The 21,283-nt window shown below is 39.4% G+C and overlaps 1 protein-coding gene across 3 annotated transcripts in view; it reads left to right on the top strand.

The window, feature by feature from the left end:
* Positions 1 to 14,953, top strand: part of bcl11ba (BCL11 transcription factor B a) — a 42,665-nt gene extending 27,712 nt beyond the window's left edge. For 2 of the 3 annotated variants that reach the window (XM_028437376.1, XM_028437375.1), the window contains exons 3-4: positions 7,184 to 7,273; positions 9,307 to 14,953. In XM_028437376.1, the coding sequence (XP_028293177.1) occupies positions 7,184 to 7,273; positions 9,307 to 11,288 (2,072 nt within the window). In that variant the 3' untranslated portion in view covers positions 11,289 to 14,953. The remainder of the gene's footprint in view (positions 1 to 7,183; positions 7,274 to 9,306) is intronic. The other variant, XM_028437377.1, reaches the window with a different exon arrangement.
* Positions 14,954 to 21,283: the final 6,330 nt, after the last annotated feature.

Raw genomic sequence — 21,283 nt, 5'->3', positions numbered from 1 at the left:
GCACTGCTGCATCAGCGTCTGCATGTGTGTGAGCTTTCCAGGAGGCTCCCACTTGGCAGTGTGTGATGTGGAGCAGGGGATGGAGGGGGTTTGGATAGGATAGGTGACAGGGAGACATGAAGGAGGAAAGAGAAGGATCCAAAAATGTGCTTAACTGCTGTCCCAGTCCAATCAAGCCCGTGGCAGAGTTTCTTTATTGTGGCTCCAGAGGCCGAGCCAACACTTCACCTGACAAAATGTCAATGGTTTAACCTCAGAGGAGGAAAAACAGGAGGCTTAAGCAATGGAGTCATCGCCACAAGATACACAAGAAACCTAAAGATCCTTTAAAAGTGCATGAAAAGATCACATGCATTCACTCAGAAACCAACACAAAGAGGAAAGGCAGAAATTCATGTTGGTGAAGGAGTTTCAGACTGATTAGCAAAGGTTATAACCCCTTAGTGATTGTTTTAGTCACTTTAATAATAATAAAAAGACATCAGAAAAACACCATAATCCTGCAACTTTATGCTCAAACAAGGATTCTTGGGTTTGCCCCCTTTTAATTGGGTGGCATCCACTTCTTATGAATGAGATATCTGGTCAACAGCTGGTTGAACTGTTCTAAAGCTGAGTCTGATTCACTAAAATCAAGAGAGGACTGTCTGCACAGAAGAAACAAACTGTTTCTATGTGGCATTGTGTGAACTCTCACATCTTTTATCAAGTTACTTGTTTAAAATGTATTTTATTTTTTACTTTCTTTTTGGACAATTTTGCCATGCACAAGCTACAGTATCGGTGCATCTCCAAAAACTTAGCAAGGCTTCACATTGATAGCTGTCAATTGCTTCTTTTTATTTAAAGAATATCAATCTTATCAACCAATTTTCCGTGATTTCTTTTTCTTCATGTTTTTGGCTTCAACACAGCTCTAAGAGTTGGAACGTAAAGTTGTGAAGTCCATTTTTTTTTTTTTTTTTAAAGAAACTGAAGAAATCCTCACTTAGAAACATATGTTAAAGAGTTCGATGTTATTTTATTACACTATTATAGAATATGGAGAAAACAAATTACTTTTTTGAGATTTTTGTGTATCAGGTGCGTGCGTGTGTGTGTGTGTGTGTGTGTGTGTGTGTGTGTGTGTGTAAAAGATACAGAGAGAGGGACACTACATGAAGCTTTCTGGTGCCCTGTAACACACCCTCTGCTCTAGGTGGACAGCATTAATCCTACACGCACACGCACACGCACGCACGCAGGCATGCAGGCAGGCAGGCAGGCACGCACGCACGCACACACACACACGGTGCAGTGGTGCAGGCCAGTGTGTGGGATTAGCCGGAATGCTCTGGCACTGTCCTCTGGTAAATCCTTCTAATTTGTTAACAGGGCACAGAATCAGAGAACACACGCACACATAAATATATTTTGGCCTGCACTCATCAGTCCACTCGTTGTTGCATGAGAGCGAGGGGGAATCTTCAGTCACTCTTTGTCTTCCTTCCCCGCCCACCTAATAAGTTTAATGCATTCTTCACATCACACCTTTTCCATTTGCTTTTAGCCTCACCAGGGCCGTACGGCTTCTACACACCCCACCTCGCACAGTGCTAATCTTGTGTTAGCTAGATGACACGCAGAGAAGATCCACCGAAGTAAATGACAAAAGGATGAGAGTCAGAGGATGAAAATAAAAATGAATGCAGCTTGTGTAGATAATTATCCCGGATCAGTCCAGACAAAATCAACTCGCTCTGCTGGACGCTAACGTTATTTCCCAGCTTATAAAAACGTGTAGTTTTATATATCAGCTTCTTGGCCATAAAAGTGGCTACAAAGGGTTTAAATTAGTATGTGAAAATGATATAAATAGGGACATGGCATGAGGTTTTTAAAGATGGAAGCTACATAATGTACCGGTATGTAAAAAATAATAATTAGCTCGCCCTTTGCCAAAAGAGACAAGTGTTTAATAGTGTGCTTCAGAATATTATATTTGTCCTGAATTATTCTTTATTAAAAATAAATACTTGGAGAAAAAAAAGAACTATTGGAACTATTTGAAATGAACGTCATATTTTTTATGGGTTTCACCCATGTTAAATCAAGCAGAATAAGCGTTAACCTGTGTTCCCAACTCTGCTCCAACAGGAAGTCAGAGATACTGATTATAAATGTGGCAAAAATAATACTGTCAGGTTTTTTTTTTTAGATTTAAATGTTTATAGGATCATTTTAGGGGAATAAAAAAAAAAACTCTAAATCAATTAAATCAGTAAGAAATAGTATGTTTGTGGGAATCTCTGCTCTTCGACAAAGTCAAATCAAGTACAGTCAGGAGAAGGTGTGATGCATGCAAAAGTACTTTTTCAAAATAAAAGACCCTGAACACTTGAATTCAATTTATATAACTTAGTTCGTTCAGTGTGGCTTCGTAATAAAAAGCCCATGAACAGATACCCACTGTTTGGGAACCACTGGCTTAAAAGAAAAACTTACAGCTTCTGCAGATATTTGCAGCTCCCCTTTGCTTTTTTTTTTTTTTTTTCTTACATTTTGTTTTAAAATCCAGCGCAAAAATAAAAGGGAAATTGAAGTCTGTTGCAGCTCATGGCAGCTTGTGGCATGTCGGCTGACAGTAACAGCCTGTACAAGAGCACGAGTTTGGGGTTTGCCTCTTGGTCTTCAGCCAACAGCATCTGCGGTGAGCTGAGCTCAGAGATGACTCAGTTTTCCCACAAGGAGCTTTTAGTCTGGCTGACCGGAGCTTTGGGAGCTGAGTGGAAGCTGTAGCACAAAGCACACACACACACACGCACAGAGCAGATAAAGACCTTTGTGCCGTCTCAGGAAAAGTGTGAGCTCTTCATGTCCATGCTGCCCGCCCGGGTAATTTAATTGAAGCTGCTGCTGCTGCTGTGTGGTCCTGTAGCGATTTTAGTTGTGAGCTATTACATCCAATTTAAATGCGTGTTAGATGACTTTAAAATCCCTCCCTCCAACCACTTCATTCAAAACTAACAGACTACTTAAAGAATACTGGCAGTTCGGCGCCAAATCACTCCTGCTGCTGAAGTGATCTCATTAGACAGAGACGCACATGAAATAAACACTGTTAGAGTCACCACAAACACACACAAAAAATGAAAGTAAAAATATACCATCCTGCAGTTCTGTGGTTAGAAATCACGAAGGATAAACAGGTTTGAATGCACGCAGAGCTGGAAACATACTGTGAGTTTTTATGTGTGCGTACTCAAGTTACAATAACTTAACACACGCACGCATACACACACACACACACACACACACACACACCATGGGCCAGCTCTGCTCCATGTGTGCATACCAACACCCCATCACACCGAACAATGCTGCACTCCTGATTGGCCGCAGAGAATGGATGCAGCTGTTGGTGTTGTACTTCAGACCACCATATCCAAGACCAAGACTTACCCGAGACCAGAATGCACCAAGACAAGACCATAAAAAAATCAATTTTAAAATCCTTGATAACGTTAAACAGTTAAAGCGTCTTCTGTTAAATACATTTGAAAGATAAAAACAAGGTGTCTGCAACGCTTTCTAAGCACAACTATCAAAAATCTGAAATCTTGACCAATCTGTTCAAGTCTTGCAAAAAAACTTGTATGTATTTGAAAAGCCACTGATATTTTAAATATCTGAAAATAAGTTGCCAGGTGAATGAGGCCTAAAGTGAGATTTCTGAGGTTTTTCTGACTAGATACTGTATAAGATGGATAGCTGTCCTAGTTTTTGCAGGTGTCCGAAACATAAGGCAATGGAAGAGATTTCCAATGAGGCAGAACAATCAGTGAGCTAACGCTAAATGGTTTAGGTCACATTACAGCATTATTACAAATCCAACTGCTTCTCCTTATTATCGCATTAGTGAAGTTGAAGAATAGCAGATCTGCCTGTCCAGTCTGAGACAGAAACAAGACCAAGACTTTCAAAATTTGGTCTCAAGATAAAGACCGGGCTAGAGTACCACGACACTAGCAGCTGTTGAAAATGTAGGCGGAGCTAACACTGGAGCTTTGAAAAGTTGACGACAACTTGTTACAATCAGAAGCCATTTTTCTGTTGTGTCTAAAAACCAATGCAAGGCCTTCCCTAATTATACCCCAAAAATCCCCATCCCGTGATGAACTGGAGTCCTATTGGGAAAGTTATTGTATTTCCAGCACCAACTCAAAGAACCTATAATAATAAATATAGATACTGGATGGATATATTAGGCCTGCTCTGCTACATTTGATCAAACCTACACATCATTGGATGATAGAGAGCAAACACTGGGCCCCCGATTTTCTGATTACGAAAAACCAATAGAAATGAAATTAACTTAGTGAAATGAAAATAGCTCTGACACCCTTGCCTACAGGATTTGGGAGAATATCACCAAATTTCAGCATTTTGTCCCCATTAAACGTACAGATAAACATTTAGTAACATTAAGTATTAGGAATTCATTTCAAATGTTCAAACATTTTCTCGCGCAACAAAATCAAATACTCGTGTAACGAAATATAGCGAGCAACCAAGTGGTCCCACCAGAACAGTACGTTAACAGTATGGTAATCCATAGTTATTTTTTTGCATGACGTCAGTAATTCCAACAAATTAGGGAAAGCTGATAAAACGGAAATGACCAGGAAGTGGGTAGCTATTCCTGGAAATGGAATTCATGGAAATTTGAAACAGAAAATAAGAGGCCCGACAAACACTATTGACGTAAATAAAATTCTTGCACATCTCAGACTGAATTTTTTGTTGGGAAAGTGGTGAGGGCAATGAAAACCACATGGAAACTCCTTTTTTTTTAAAAACTTTTGGCTTTGGCAAGTGTCTCTAGTTTGGCTCGAAGCTGTGAAAGTTTGACTGGATTTGAGATTTTTATCATCATCTTTGGGTCCAGTAAAATGTCTATTTTATTGTGCAGTAAATTTTCATGAGCAAAGTCGCACCAGAAGATAATAAAAATAATAGAATGAAAACAGCGGAGGCTTCCACTGAAGTGGAGTTAAAGAGGAAATATCAGTTAGTTTAACTTGGCTCTGGCTTTGCACTTGCTTTCTTTCTTGTTTTTTTGTCTCCTCTTCAGCAGTCGGCCACTGAAACTAGATCGGTGTAATGATTCGGAGCAATAATCGAAAGCGGCTCCGCAGACACTCAGTACATTAATCACACACTTTACTGTGTTGCACGTTCTCACTGTAATTGTCCATATTTGACTGTCTCTCTCCTCGCCTTCATCAGTAATAGCTGGTGATTTAATTTAGCTATTTAACCTGTAATTCCAGCAATATTTATTGAGGACCGAGGGGGAGAAAATTGGGCTATTAGCCGCCCCAGATGAATACACTGAGATGAAAATGAACGCTGCTAACTGCCAGTTGACCTTTGCACCTTTGCTTTTCTAGCCATTCCCTCTCTTCCCTTTTTTTTATTAGCAGCAGCGGCAGTAGCAGTAATTATGGCAAATTGAATCACAGTGAAAACTGGAATCAGTCGGTAATGAGAGTTTTATATCATGTGAAAGTGAAGCAGGGAGGAGGAACGCAGAGGGGAGATTAGCTTCAGCAGAGGGCTGCAGGGACGGACAGACAAACGGATTTGCTTATACGCACACGTGCACACACACTCGTTCTAACCTGAGAGCGAAGGGGGGAATGTGCTACCGAAAAGTTTGTTTGTTTGTTCTCTGATGAAGGTTGATAAAAAGGTTGTGGATGAAGTCTTGTCACTACAGCTCTTTTCATTTTCTACTCAATTTTACATTTAGGCCATTATATTATCAAACTATTAATTATTTAATATACAAATGATATTTTTGAGCTAAATCTGATTAACTTATGTGTAATCATTGCTGATAAAACACAGACAGAAGCAGAGTGGCAATGCTTTATATTTAAAGAAGTGTAGAGATGAATAAAAGTTACTAGCCTTTCCTTATCCAATATAATATTTAATCTGTTTTTGGTACATTTTTATTGTGATTTTGTATTTCTACAGATCATGTTTTGTTGTATCATCTTCACTCATAATAAAGACATACAGAAATTTGAAATATTTATAATTGTTTTGCGAAACCTAATTCGTTCATCCCCGAAATGCCTTTGTAAAAACATTTTTATCGCAGGGTTTTAGTGAAATATATTGATATAAAAATGTTTATGTATCCCCTTGGTAAAAGTTTGGTTGTGTGATGAAAACTAAATAAAAAATGTGTTTAAATGTTATCTTTCAATATTTTTAATTCTTTTGAATATTTGAAATGACATTTTATTTCCATATTACATTATGCGTTTGTCATTTTCCAACTTTTTATCTGTGTTAAATTCCTACAATACTTGAAGTTGTCAGTGAAACATAATTTGACTTTCATAATAGTTTTTGAGTTCCTTCGAGGCGCAACCTATACCACAATATGAGAACTATGCAAAGAAAAAGGCTAAATCATTCCCTCCTCAACTGAATTCTTCTGAAAATAATTACAAAATCATGATGCATTTTTCTGTAAATTCTGCACCTGTGGCACCTCACGTGGAGCAAACTCTATTTACTTGAAAGGAGCGCATTTCTCTAAAAAGTGAAACCTGAATAATGTGATCTTTCCGCACACACAGCCCACAGTTTTTGTAAACACACATGAGTCGACCATAATTTGTGTGTGTGTGTGTGTGTGTGTATGAGACATAGTGAAGAGCAGAGGAAGGCTCAGAGTATCAGTGTGTTTTCCCATTTACTGCATGAAGCTCGGCTCTCCACCTTCTACCAAATAAAGTGACGAGCAGCTCCCTCACTCGCTCTCCGTTTGTTCATATGGAAATAGGAAATAATGGGGTGATTAAATAGAGTCGTATATTAAAGTACAGCTGACATTAGAATTAGCATAATGTGCTCCCGCCTGAGGCTGCATACTTTATTTTCCATCTGCGTTAGACTCCCCTCCCCTGGGAGGGCACATGCAACTCACACACACACACACACATGCACACACACGTCCCCCAAACAAAAAGCATGACCCTCTTCTTCCACCGTGGTCAAAGATAATTTTTTTTTTTTTTTTTTAAGTCTCAGTATTTGTTCTACATCACACACTTTCTTCCTTAGTCTAGTCTTGTTGATATTTGTTGAGCAGAAATGAACATCCAATGACTTCTGTCACCAGATGAGAAGTTTGGAGAAAGATGGAGGATGCAGTGGGGATCTTCCCTCTCTCTTTTGGCGCTCAGATCAAGAGGCAGAGCGAGCAGAGAGAGTGAGTTAAAGAGCGAGCGGCGGCGGTGGCGAATGTGTCTTTATTGGAGTGTTTGTTAGGGGTCTGAGGATTCAGCACTGAAACAGCTTGTGTGTGTCTGTGTGTGAGACAGAGACAAAAGCAGAGACATAGGGATGTGTTTGTGCATGAATGAGAGTGAGAGGGTGTGTGTGTGCGTGTGTGTGTAAGCGAGAGTTTGTGCACTGTCTGCTATAATTAAGTCAAAAGGCTTTACAGGACTATGGAGGTGAACAGCTGTCCCACCTCTCGCGCTTCCTCCTTAACAAACACACACACACTATCTAGTTAGTATGCACATAAAATACATATTTAATAAATATATTTTTCATTGACCAATACATAAAAACAATCTTTAAAATGTTTTTTTTTTTTTTTTTTTTAACAGAAGGAGACTGACGTTTGCTTATTTCTTCTTACAGTAAAAAAAGCTTTTTTTTAAAATGTGTTAATTAGATTATTTTAGATGAAGTAACAACAGGCATGTGTTTGTCGTTATCTGTGTGTTTAGTTGCCAAAAAGTCACAGCTACGAACACACACACACATACGCGCACACACGCACGCACGCACGCACGCATGCGCACACACACACACACACACACACACACACACACACACACACACACACACACACACACACACACACACACACACACACACACACACACACACGTACATAGGCAGAGACACATGAACGCACACATACAAACATGGAAAACAATTAGAGCAGCATATGTTTTCCCCGAGTATCTGAAATGAGTGTAGTAGGTCAAAGACTATACACGCTTCCTTTGAAGAGAGAGAGAACAAGAGTACAATTCCCATTATCTGTAAGTGTGTGTGTGTGCGTGTTCCTGTGTGTGCGTGTGAAGACAATCTTAGCCCATTTAGCATCTACATGAATAAGCTAAAGTGTCTAATCCAGTTTTTTCTCTTGTATTCTTTTTCTTCTTTCTTTTGAATGAATAGACTGATTTGTCTCGAAAATTAGCTGATGTGTAGTCATTTTGAATCAAAGATGTATATTTAAACAGACATATGGGGGAATTATGAATTGTACCTTCAATTGTGAAAAAGTGTCAGTAGATAGAAGTGGGAAGGAAACCTGTTTTAGATAATAATGTACTTTGTGTTATGTAAAAGTAACTTAGCTTTTCATCGTCATCATAAAAAAAAATATTACAGGGCCAAGCTTTATCACACGTTCACATGCACCATTTGCAAATAGTATTTACATTATACCTACTGTTGCCTAAGCGTTCCTATACAAGCAATGCCCACTTGTAGCATTAAATCTTTTTGTATCTTTATAAATTCACTGGGTTTGTGGTTGTAGTATATCAGAGGGGTTTAAAGTAAAGGAGCAACAGTTATGCAACAGAATCTGTGCTCCAAGCTCAAGTTTAAGCATCAAAACGGATTTTAGTGTGAAAAAAGTAAAATGCACCTAAATCCACTTCTGTTTGCTTCATATAAAGTTTAAAATGAGCAATCTGTGTAAACCTGACAGTAACAAAGCTAAAACCTACTACCAGTTTGTGGCCAGCGGGACTTTTTCCATCTTGAAACTGGTGTGAGGCAAGAACAGTAACAACAATTCTATAGAGATAACAACCTGAATATGTGTTCAGCAACCACACGGTAAAAGAGGGGCATGCACAGGTCATGCTCTGCAAAGAGACAGCATGCAGCCCTGATGCAGATCAGGGGCCATGTAAAAAGCACAGATTTATAGGATTACAGTGCTTTCAGAAATAAAGAGTTTTCACTTGCTGAGTGCAGAATAATGACTATAATAGTCTAGTTCATGGCACCCAACTGCTTCTTAGCCAGGCAAACTTTGTCTCACATAGTCTTTTATTTTGAAAAGAAAAATAAGTAAAAAAAATGTGACTTGAGCTGAAATGAAGTCAACCATTTTAGCAAAGCTTGCAGATGATGGACATTTGTGACAAAGCTAAGCTGCTTCAAGGCTAAAGAAGTTAAACTGAAATGTCTCTTTCTGTGTTGCAGGCGGCAGGGATGAGCCTTCCAACTACATATGTACCACCTGTAAGCAGCCCTTTCCCAGTGCCTGGTTCCTGCTGCAGCATGTCCAGAACATCCATGGCATTCGCATATACCTGGAGTCCAACCCCTCCACCACAGCCCTCACCCCTTGTCTCACCATGCCTCCACCCATGGGCAATGACTCCATTCCGCAGTCGCCCCTCACCAACTTTCTTGGGGACAACAACCCCTTTCATCTCCTGAGAATGACAGGCCCCTTGTTGAGAGAACCACCTCCAGGTTTTATGGAGAACCGTCTACCCAACACACCTCCGTTTGTCAGCCCGCCTCCCCGCCATCACCTGGATCCCCATAGGCTGGAACGCATCAGTGCAGAGGAAATGGGTATCATCTCCCAGCACCCCAGTGCCTTTGAAAGGGTGATGCGGCTTACCCCAATGGCCATGGAGTCCCAGTCCATGGACTTTTCCAGGCGGTTACGTGAGCTGGCAGGAAACACCAACAGTGCAACACCCCCTTTGTCCCCCAGCAGGCCAAGCCCTATGCACCGACTACTAAACCCAAACCCTTTCCAACCAGGGCCTAAATCGCCTTTTCTGAATACCCCTCCATTGCCACCAATGCCCCCAAACAGCACCACCCCTCCTCAGACACAGAACAAAACCAAGTCCTGTGAATTCTGTGGCAAAACATTTAAGTTTCAGAGTAACTTAGTTGTGCACCGTCGCAGTCATACTGGGGAAAAACCTTACAAGTGCCAGCTGTGTGACCATGCCTGCTCCCAGGCCAGCAAATTGAAGCGCCACATGAAGACCCACATGCACAAAGCTGGATCCCTGACAGGGCGCTCAGATGACGGCCTGTCCACAACGAGTTCCCCAGAGCCAGGCACAAGTGATGTCACAGGCGAGGGCATGAAAAATCGGGACGGAGACTTCCAGGGAGATGGCAATGAGGAAGAAGAGGAGGAAGAGGAAGAAGAGGAACTCGAAAATGAAAGCCGACCCGAATCAAACTTTAGCATGGAGTCAGAGTTCTACAGGAACAAAGAAAATGGTTCTAAGCCTCCGTTACAACAGAAGTCATCAATTAGCTTTGAGAAAATGGTAGATGGTAGTGCTCTCAACTCTTTACAACAGTACAATAACTTGATAGTTGACAATCGTAAAAGAATGCCCTTCTCAAAGAGGGGCTCAGATGGCCAGCGTGACACTGGAGACGAGGATTCAGTAGTTGGGGAAATGGACCGGCAGGAAGAGAGGACAACCATTAATGGAAGGAACTGTGGCTCTGGCGACTCTTTCTCAGGCCTGTTTCCTCGCAAACCAACACCCATCACCAGCCCTGCTTTGTCCAACTCTTCAAATAAGAGAATCAAGATTGAGAAGGACTTGGACATTCCTCCAGCACCCCACATCCCTTCTGAGAACGTATACTCTCAGTGGCTGGTGGGATATGCTGCCTCACGCCACTTTATCAAAGACCCTTTCCTGGGCTTTACAGACTCCAGACAATCGCCCTTTGCCACCTCCTCTGAGCACTCATCAGAGAATGGCAGCCTACGTTTCTCCACGCCCCCTGGCGACTTACTAGACGGTGGCCTGTCTGGTCGCAGCGGCACTGCCAGTGGGGGCAGCACACCTCATTTAGGTGGACGACCTAGCTCAAAGGATAGCAGGCGGTGCGATACCTGTGAATACTGTGGCAAAGTGTTCAAGAACTGCAGCAACCTGACAGTGCACCGGCGCAGTCACACTGGCGAAAGACCCTACAAGTGTGAGCTGTGCAACTATGCTTGCGCTCAGAGCTCTAAGCTCACGCGTCACATGAAGACACACGGCCAGCATGGTAAAGAGGTCTACCGCTGTGACATTTGTCAAATGCCCTTCAGCGTGTATAGCACTCTGGAGAAACATATGAAAAAGTGGCACGGAGAACATTTGATGACCAGTGAGGTCAAAATTGAACAAGCAGAGAGAGCCTGAAGATGTTTACATCTCTGCGCCACTCTTTGACTTTAAAGACATTAAAAAAAAAATCCCACAAAAACAAAAAGGGGTAGCTGGATATGTTGTTTTTTTCTGCCAATTTTTTTTTTGTTACTTTTGTGTTTTTGATGGAACAAAAGCTGCCAATGGAGAAAAAGTGAATACATCTTGAACACCATCTGAAGCTGCCTAAACTGCCTCGTTTGGTGCTCATCTTCAAACAATCAGTCATTTGAGTTCAACATGTGGAGCCTTTAACTGTGCAATAATTTCTGTATTTATTCAATTTTATATTTTGGCATGTGCAGGTACAGATTATTAGGATTTTTTTTAATTAAAAAAAAAAAAAAAAAAAGGTTTACATTTTTTTTTACCCACTTATCCTGAGAGTTCTTAAAGAACAAAAATTCATTTAAACTCTTTTTGGGGCCACTGCTTGTAGGGAATTGTATATTAAGCTATTTGTGTGATTTCTTGAAAAGTTGCTGAATTCAATCCTGGATTTTGAAAGTTGCGTTAACTGAGAATGCTAGAATTAGTCTATTTTGTGTGATGCTGAGATGATACGCGGACAACAATCCTTTGGCATTGTAGCATGAACTGACTCTAAAACATGTCACTATAATTGGATATGTAGCACTGAGTGTCATATTTGACAGTAAACGTATAGTGGAAGAGGATCCCAAGGTTCATAAACCCTCTCTTCTAATGAGAAACATGGTAACAAGCCAGAAGACACTTGATAAGGCAGCTGCTGATGACTGGTACATGGTGCCAAGCTCTGACAACGCTACGACAACCATCCCCAGTTCCTTCGCACAATCCCCTCCTCCTGATACTGTTTCATCTACATCAATGCATTATGTTTCGCAGAAAGCCATATGATCTAGGCTATTTTATTTATTGTAATCGAGCATTAAGCCATGACTATTATGCTGAGAAATAGATTTAAAAAAGGACAGAAAGAGCACAGGGACATCTCAGGGTAAACTATACTACTTCCGATTACTTCGCCATTCATTCCTTTATTATTGCCTATTGGCAAGTAACTCTCAATATTTTCCATAACGTGTCCACCTTACATCTAAAAACAAACATCTACATTTTATTGTTTGTCATGAGAACAGCTGTCCGGAAATAGTTGAGTGTGTATATAATGATGGCAAATGGAGCTTCTTCGATTGGATTTCTGCAGAGAATTTAAGTTTATTGGTTGAAATAGTAAAGAAAAGAAAAATTCTATGCACTGTGTCAAAATGACATTCAGAGTAAATTTTGACTTCTAAAGTTGATTTGAGTGTGTGCTAACATTGTGCAGTCTGATTCATGGGAGACACTGCATCGAGGGATGGACGTGTCATGGATAGGTGTTGCACGCTTTGTGTGTAGAAGAGGAAACTGCATCAAAATAAAAGTTGTTAAAGACAAGCAACACCAGTTTGCCCAATTTCTTTTTGTTTTTTTAGCTCATAAACTAAACCAAAACCCCAAATAAATAAGAACATATTAAATGTATTTTCAAATGGAGTTCTGCACCAATCTACACCGTGTCAGCAGACGACTTATAATAAATACTGACATATTTCTGATAGTTCTTACATTACTTTTAGATATCATGACGTAATATTCATGAATAAAATGTGTCATACATTGAACAAAACACTGGTTCCGCTCCAGGAATGCCTTCCCATAATCGCAAACATATTCATGCACAGACCTGAAAATGGTGATCGCGGACCGGCTGAAAGACTAAAACACCAACCCAAACTGGTGAATGATAAATGGGTATCTAGAGAAGAGATTTCACCAAGATTACAAATTAATGTTTTGCTAATTAAATCCTGAGCTTTTGGGTCTTAAAAAGCCATTTTATGATTTTAGGTGTAAACTATAGAACTACACGTGAAAACACATTAACTATGTCCTTATCTAACAGCCAAAAGAAAGATACTTCTTGTGGGTTTTGTTTGACTTTACTGGTATTTCCTTTGAGGTTTATTTCAAATTAAAAAATCTTCGACAGACAGACCTGCACTTTATGATTTCTCTGTCCTACACACACTCACACACACATAGCCGGACTGAAGAAGTACTGAAGGGTTTGGAGCTTGGGATCTCCTATTGCTTGAAGTGTGCAGAGTTGTTAGGCTTGGCTTACCCAATGCTGGCACTATAAAACCGATCTTTAACATTAATTTATTTGGAACTGTTTTTATACTGCCATTCAATTTGACATGAATGTGCCTTGAAATAAGATCTTCCTATTTATTGTCTTTTTATGAAACTTCAAACTAATTGACAGCTCAGCAGAAATAACGGAAATATTTAGATCTCGGAGAAGTGAGCTCAATATCAAATGTGTCAATGTGTATATATGTAGGCATATGTACATATGAAGGCACATATAGATCTATATTAAATTCATCCCTGAACTGATTAAACTCCCAGGAGGGCTCATAACGTGCAGCAAAGAAGAGACTGGACAAAAATCAGGAAAATGCAGAAAAATAAAGTCTTTTGTGCACTTTGTCCTAAAATAAGTTTACAGTATTGATAAAAGGGTTAAACATATTTGTGTGTATGTCTGTGTCAGTATGTGTTTTTGTTTTGTTTCAGGATGCTTCTAAACTCTCTGAATGCCAAGTGGGCAAATGTGTAAATTCCTCTTTCTTTCTTTCTACATTTTTCATTTGGTGGCAGGGGTTTGAATATATATATATATATATATATATATATAAATATATAAATATATATGAATATATGACATCATTTTTCTTGTTTTACTGTAAATGTATACCAGTATTTGTAATATTGAAGAATCCCTGGGCATTTTGCAAAAATATAAAAAGGATGTTTTTTTTTAAATATTTTTTTTTTGACAGTCCGATTTAAATTGTGGGTCTCTTAAACTGTTTTTTTGTCGCTGTAACTGTAAAAGTCTTCAGTTTTAGTAACTTTATTCTGCTTTTGGGTGTGAAGAAATAAAATAAATGAATTGATAAAAAAAAAAAAAAAAAAAAGACTGAGCTGTAACAAACTTGGACTTGGCAGTGAAGGGTTGTATCGGGGAGATGGGTGATGGGTTTCCAGTGGGAGGATTCTGACTTGTATCTATTTTTCTTGGATTATTCTTCATGGGTGGTTTGAAATACTTGTGTAGGCACTTGCGCTGTTTTCTTTTTCGGCTACGTGCATCCTCCATGTGGATCAGGACGTTTTGCTGGTCTCTTATGGGTGCAGGGGGAAGGTGGTTTTATTCCGAGGACCAATCCAATTCACCGGCTGCCACAATCATCTGTTGTTCCTCCAGGACCTGAAGAATTCATAATGCTGTAATGCATCTGTTGTACAGAATGGGATAATACAAAGGTTGTAAAACAGCCTTTGTAGGGAAAAAAAAAAACACAACTTGATGTTTTTGTTTACCTCTTCATTTGGTTGTACATAGGTTTTCTATGACTGAGCTGTTTTCAGTTTGTCGGACTTGTTTTTTTTTTGTGATTTCTGAACTGGCACTGGCAGTGACTTCCCTGTATTTAGTGGGGGGAGGGGTTTCTTTCATTTGACCTTTGTGACCTCCATGTCAGCTTTTCAGGCTCACGCCTCCCCCGTTGATATTTCTCGGCATGAGAACAGAGCACAAATACAAGCTGTTACAATTCCCCATCCTTTCCTTGTTTGTCTCATTTTGTTCTTTGAGTCGGTTCGGCATACTTAGACCACAGTCGCACACAAACACACAAAAAAAGTACTAATTTCCTTTTATTCTTCGTCAATAGCAGGCATTCAACCGATTTTTAAAATAAAAATAAAATATGAATGTTCAATCACATTTCAAGCCAACGATAAAATATTGAAAAATTACACATTTGTAGACAAATGTTGATATAAAGTGTGAATCTATTGTGTCGGAAGACCTAAAAGCAGTGATGTTGTTTCATTAAGTCACAGGTTATTTGGCACATTTGCGATTGGAGATGCAGATGAAAGGTTTGAATATTAATTTGAATTGTGGGCGTACTCAAGGCAAGGCAAATTTATTTTCATAGCACATTTCACACGTGACAAGGCAATTCAATGTGCTTTCCCTGACCAAAAAGTTCAACAGAATCAATAAGATCATTAAAATCAGCAGTGAAAATATTAAATCAATGATTAAAAATCTCCCTCTCAATCATACACGGTAGAAAAAAAGTGCAGTTAACTCAGTGACGACTTATGATGTTCAAAGTAGTGAAGTAGACTACATGGTGTAGATTGTACTTACATATGACTAAAATTACATTTAGGAAAAAAAAAAAAGTACAAAAAATCTACTTAATTACTGTAACGTGAGTATTTCTAGCTCATGATTTCCACCCCTGAAGATACCTACTGTACATGCTCTTTGTTCAACTTTAGGCCAAAAGACACAGTGAACAAATAGAAAACATACCAGAGGAGTTAGTTGTTGGTACAAACTTATTATTAGTTATCAGTTATCAAAGCAGTCTTACAATATATTCATTCAGTGCACAAAACAAACCAACAATAAACCAAAAAAAAAAAAAAACTACATAAAATTACACTTTCTTCATCTCCTTCTCATGATTGGCCAACAGCCTTTTTTTTTTAATAGTTTGCAGGCCAATCAGGAGGCTCTGCTACTCTAACCTGAGTCAATTATGACAATAACCAAAAAAAAAAAAAAAAAACCTAATCTCAAGAAAACATGGAAAAAATATGTTAGAGTGAGAGAAATGTGCATCTACCACTCTGAAACCAAAAACACTTTGCTTGATGAGAAGCTCAGACCCCAACAAGTAAAAATGTTCAAACTGTAAAACCTACACTGGGAAAAGTGGGTGCAGTTTGAACTACAAATATTAAATAATGTAATTTACCTAAAAAACATAAAAAAATAAAACTGTCTGTGATTGTTTGTTCAATCCATGCATTTGTCAGCAAACATTGGCTGGAAATGACAATGAGAGCTTAGACTGACCACTGTAGAACAGATACTGTATAAGTCCAACACAATGGGATGATGGTCAACCTCAAACATTTAAGAAAACAAAATCATCACCTGCAATGAAGTAATCTTTCAGATCTGACTTACTTTGAGCAACATTACCAAACGTATAAGTGTTCACATTTTGATACAATCCTTCAGTGGATTTCACTGTAAGTTTTAAAAATTTTGAGAAAGAGAAAACAATTTACACTGGTTGGAATCATTGGGTAATAGAGAATATCTCAGTTTATTTCCAGTGGAGTACAACAACACTCAGCCTACATGAATATTACTGATAACAAACATTTACTCCCTCAATAAATTATAATTCTAACCCATGCAGAATTCCTTGACCAAGGTGTGCTATGATACTAACGGAAATAACACGTCAAACTGCAGCAATACACGTTGGAAAAGCTTGTGTAAACACATTCAGGTTTATGTTTTTGTCTTTAGGAACAGAAACTTCTGCTGCTGCAACTTCAGAACCCCAATTGACTCCCAAAGGGTTAAACCACAGTTAAATTCATTCAAATTACATATATATCTGTAGCATTGCTCCATGTTATAACATTGAATCTATTCCTGATGCTCAGTAATATTTAATAACCACAATGAATAAATGACAAGCAGTGATAATTTGACTTATTTGAAAGAAATAAAGGACATTTTTGGATGATCTAAGTGCAGGATATGATTAGAAATGTCACAAAACAGACAAAGGATGATCTTTTGTTTTTCATCTCTGAAAGCACGCCACGTTTAAGACTTTGAATGACAGCATTTGCATTGAAAAGATGAAAAAAATCTACATGATAGCAGCTCAGACTCAGAGATAATGACTCCACAAAGCAGGAAGTTTCACCTGCTTCTTGAGAAGATCTACACATGTGGGCAAATCAGTTGCCTGAAATGAGGTCATTAATTCTCTCATCACCTGCATTTTGATTTCATCTTTCCTCTTTCACGCGGCAAAGCATCCAGACCCACAATTAGTCCGTCGAAGGCAGGAACGGTGAGTCGGACGGACCCGGGCGAGTTGTGATTTGGCTTGAGTTTCAAGGCAAATGGGTAAGTAAGGCTTCTCCCAGGCCAGCCTGCACTTTGAAGTCCACTACAGGGGGGGATTATCCCAGCCAAGAGAAAGCCACGTAAAGTAATGAGAGCCAACAAGATGTGGAGAAACTGGGGAAAGCAGGGTGTGAAACCACACTGAATAACTGGATCAGAAATCAAACAAAGTACGTCGAAATCACAGCTTTTCGTCGACGAAACAGCACTAAAAAAAATCTCAAATGTTTACTAAAACTCTAGATTAACATGAACTAAATCTTTTTTAAGTAAACATATCTGTGAATTTCATGTTGAAAACTCAACATTTCCTATCTTTTTAAGTTACTGCTAGCCTTCCTTGTTATCTTGCCCGTGCTTTTCTAACTGGTAGTCCTTCAGACTATACAATACCTATGAAGTAGGTTGGTGACCACTGGCATAAAGTCTGTCTTTGGTTACGTTTTTCTGACGTAATTCTGAAAAAAGGCAAACAAATAAAGAAATAAACGGTGGTAAAAACATGACCTCTTTGGCAGAGGCAATTAAAATGGGATAAAATCATCAATTTGAATATTTACAGGTTAAATATATTGCATTTTGTTTACGACTTACAGCCAATACAGTTTAAACAGGAGATGCATTAATCTCTACATTTGAATTCACAACAGGGGATTTCTTCATTCCACGGCACCTTGCTGGACCTGAGTTTGACATTACAGCGCTGTTCTCCTCTCCGCCTCTCTCTCTGCCATTATCAGTCTCGCAACCTGCTTTAATAACTTAGTGTGTGTTTGTCCCTTACGTGTGTATGTGTGTTGCTTGGGGTGGGGGGGTGAGGATTAAGTCAGACAGACACCTCTGGTTATTCAGAGGGATGGAATTATTTCAAGACCCTGACTGGCTGTCAGCGCTCACTGTGCCTCCTCCCCTCCTCGTTAAAAAAAACGCAACTTCAAATGACTTAAGCCGCTGGTCGTCAGCGCCAAAGCCACACTGTTGACAGGTACAGTAGGGTCTTAAGCCTTCAAGATCAACGCCACTATTCTCCCTGACAAAATCCCCCCACAGGGCTCCTCCCTGGTTGGATGGCAGAGGAACGAAGGAAGGGAGGTGGAGGACTTTAGAAGAGAAAGAGAGAGAGGTCAGATAGGGAGGTGTCACATGGTGAAGGGACTGGAAGGCAGGGTCTGGCCTTTAATTACAGCACAGGTTTCATGGCCAATCAGGGAGGAGCTCCTATTCAGCAGCCTTGTCTCTGTCCAAATGATTGGGACCTTGGTCTGTTCCACGACTCGTTCTGTTAAAGTAGATGAAAATATTCTCGTGTTCAAAACCTGGGATTGTATATAGAGACATAAGCTGGATTTCCATTACAGATTCTGCAAAATAAAAGCAATATTGATAAATGTCAACAAATTAAAGGTTGGTTTGGGGAAGAAATGTCCCGGTCTTCTCTTCTGTCCTCACGTAACGCTCCATGTTTTCTTGGAGAGAAGTGGTCATGTGACCTGGTACGTCACGTTCTGTGAAGTGTATTTGCAGGAAAAGTGTTTCCATAGTGCTTTTGCGACACATTTCAATATTGAAACGTCTGAAATACCTCCTCATAAAAGCGTAAAAAGTTAGCGATATTTTAGTGTTGTTTCGAAATTCAAGTGTTTCTATTACCGTATGTATTGCGCTATTTATATTTTGCGCATTTCCAAGGGTAATGAAAACACAGTTATAGTCAGAGGCTTTACTTTGCTGAATCAATCAATCAATCAATCAATCAATCAATCAATCAATCAATCAATCAATCAATCAATCAATTTATTAACAGATGAACAGAAATAAATCAACAGGTCATATCAAGTCAAAACAGGCACTCATAATAATTAGCAAAAGATAAAGATATACATTATTTGGGTCAAAGCATAAATTCTAAAGTTTATATCTTTAATTAGAAGATGTTTTACATTAAGAAATCAAATGATTAGTTATTGTAGTTTGTTAAAGTTGATGTTTTGCTGCTTATATAAAGCAATACAAATTATGTACAAGATTATTGATTGATTTATTATTATTTATCATTTAGGGGTCATTTTGCTCTCAAACTGTCTTTTAATGTTAATATTGACTTTCCCAGTTATTCACATCAGTTATTTGATTTGTCTCATCGCTTACGTAATTGCTTGTGTCATTGTTAGATTTTGATGAAGTTGAAATCAGATGTTCTGAAACTTGTTTGTTCCAAAAAAGAAGCTTCGAAAAAGTTGACTGATTATATTTCATGAACAGGTAAATAGGAGGTATTAGACATATAATTATAGTATGAAGAAAAAGAAACCATGAAAAATAATACACATCAACAGGTCCAAAAAGTCTGCTTGCTCTTTGCCTCGCAGCACATACTGTATATCCTCGTCAGACTTGTACTGGGTTCAGACACACAAATAGGACGAAGAAGCACGTTTACCTCCTCTTCACTCCCTAAATAGGAGAATACAAGCTAACTGATTGCCAACTAAATGCTTTCAACGTGTAGTGACTCGACTCAACATGCTGTTGAGGCTCTTTGTTTTCTTCGTAGGGCTGTATTGTCACACCATAAAGGCTCATAACGCCGTCTCTGGAATAAATACATCTCAGTGACAATGCAAGAGCTATTGATTTATTCCAACTCACAATTGCAGCCACTTAGATGATCCCGTAGCTTGTTATTAACTGAATGAATTAAATCTTCACATGTGGGAGACAACAAGCGAAGGGTGATAGAGATTTTCAGCCTCCGACTGCTGCACCATGTTTGTAATTCTCTCTTTTTAAAGCAAGAGGAGTGACAAGTAGGACTTCTTAAAAAATGTGGCAGAGAATAAAGAAGATAGCGGCGTGTTAGCGGTGGAAGTCCTAAAGGCGCCGTCTAAGAGGTGCGCTGCGTTTTTTTTTTGATATTCAGATTCGCCTGCCTACACACAGTATTATGACACATTTGGATGATCGCATTGTAGGATTAACGGGCCTGCCTTGTCATTTTCAACAACAATGCCACGATTTAGGGATGCTATTTCTCACACGGCGCTCCGCATTAACGCCGGCCCAAAGATTTACATAAATCTTTGTCTTAAGATGAAAGCAGAGAGGGGCTTGAGACAATGAAGTTAAGCTTCGGAAAAGAGGGAAGAGAGGAAGGAGAGCCGTCACCGTGTGTTGATGGTGGAGGGACGAGAAGGTGGGAGGAAGGAAGGAAAGTTTTGAGCATAAATCAACCAGTAGTCATGCTGATTTGAAGAAAACATTACCTCGCTTTAATGCCGGCGTCCTTACTATGGAAATAGTTAAGCAAGCGAATAAAGGAGGAGGACGTAAATTAGCATTCGTCGTATCTGGGCGGAGGTGGAATTACAGGTTAGACAAATGGAGTTGAAGGTGATGAATGCATGTGGTGTAAAAGCCCTCCTCTTTGTGCTTTCTATCCCTCTCCCACTCTTTCTGACTCCACGTCCTCTAATCTCCTGGCCCGCAGCAGTCATTGGAAAAAGTGCCCTAGATTGTTGCACCACACCACCCTTACTCCCGTCTTCTTGATTGGATTCATCTTGGCTGATTGGGAATCTGCTTACATTAAAGCCAGCGAGAACAGATAGGATCAGAAAGATCTGACCACTGAAGGCAATTCTTTGGATCTTTGAAATACAGACGAGGTCACCGAGGGAGAAAACAGAGATTATATGTCATGAGAGGCAGTGAGAGAGAGGTGAAGCATAAGTGACACTATCAGGGGCATTATCGCACTGCTCCAGCCTTGGCTCATTGCCTGTATTTTGCACACTGGTCGAGATTACAGTGCTGAAGCCTTTCAGCAAAGTGAAGTAACACCAAATATATCCTTTCTAAAGAACTAACCAAAGAGATTTACTCTGCTTGTGCTTTTAGAGGAGCAAACTAGCTGCATCATTTGATTTCA

Source organism: Gouania willdenowi, chromosome 22, assembly GCF_900634775.1.
Source record: "Gouania willdenowi chromosome 22, fGouWil2.1, whole genome shotgun sequence".
NCBI lineage: Eukaryota > Metazoa > Chordata > Actinopteri > Blenniiformes > Gobiesocidae > Gouania > Gouania willdenowi.
This window is presented reverse-complemented; position numbering and strand designations above follow the sequence as displayed.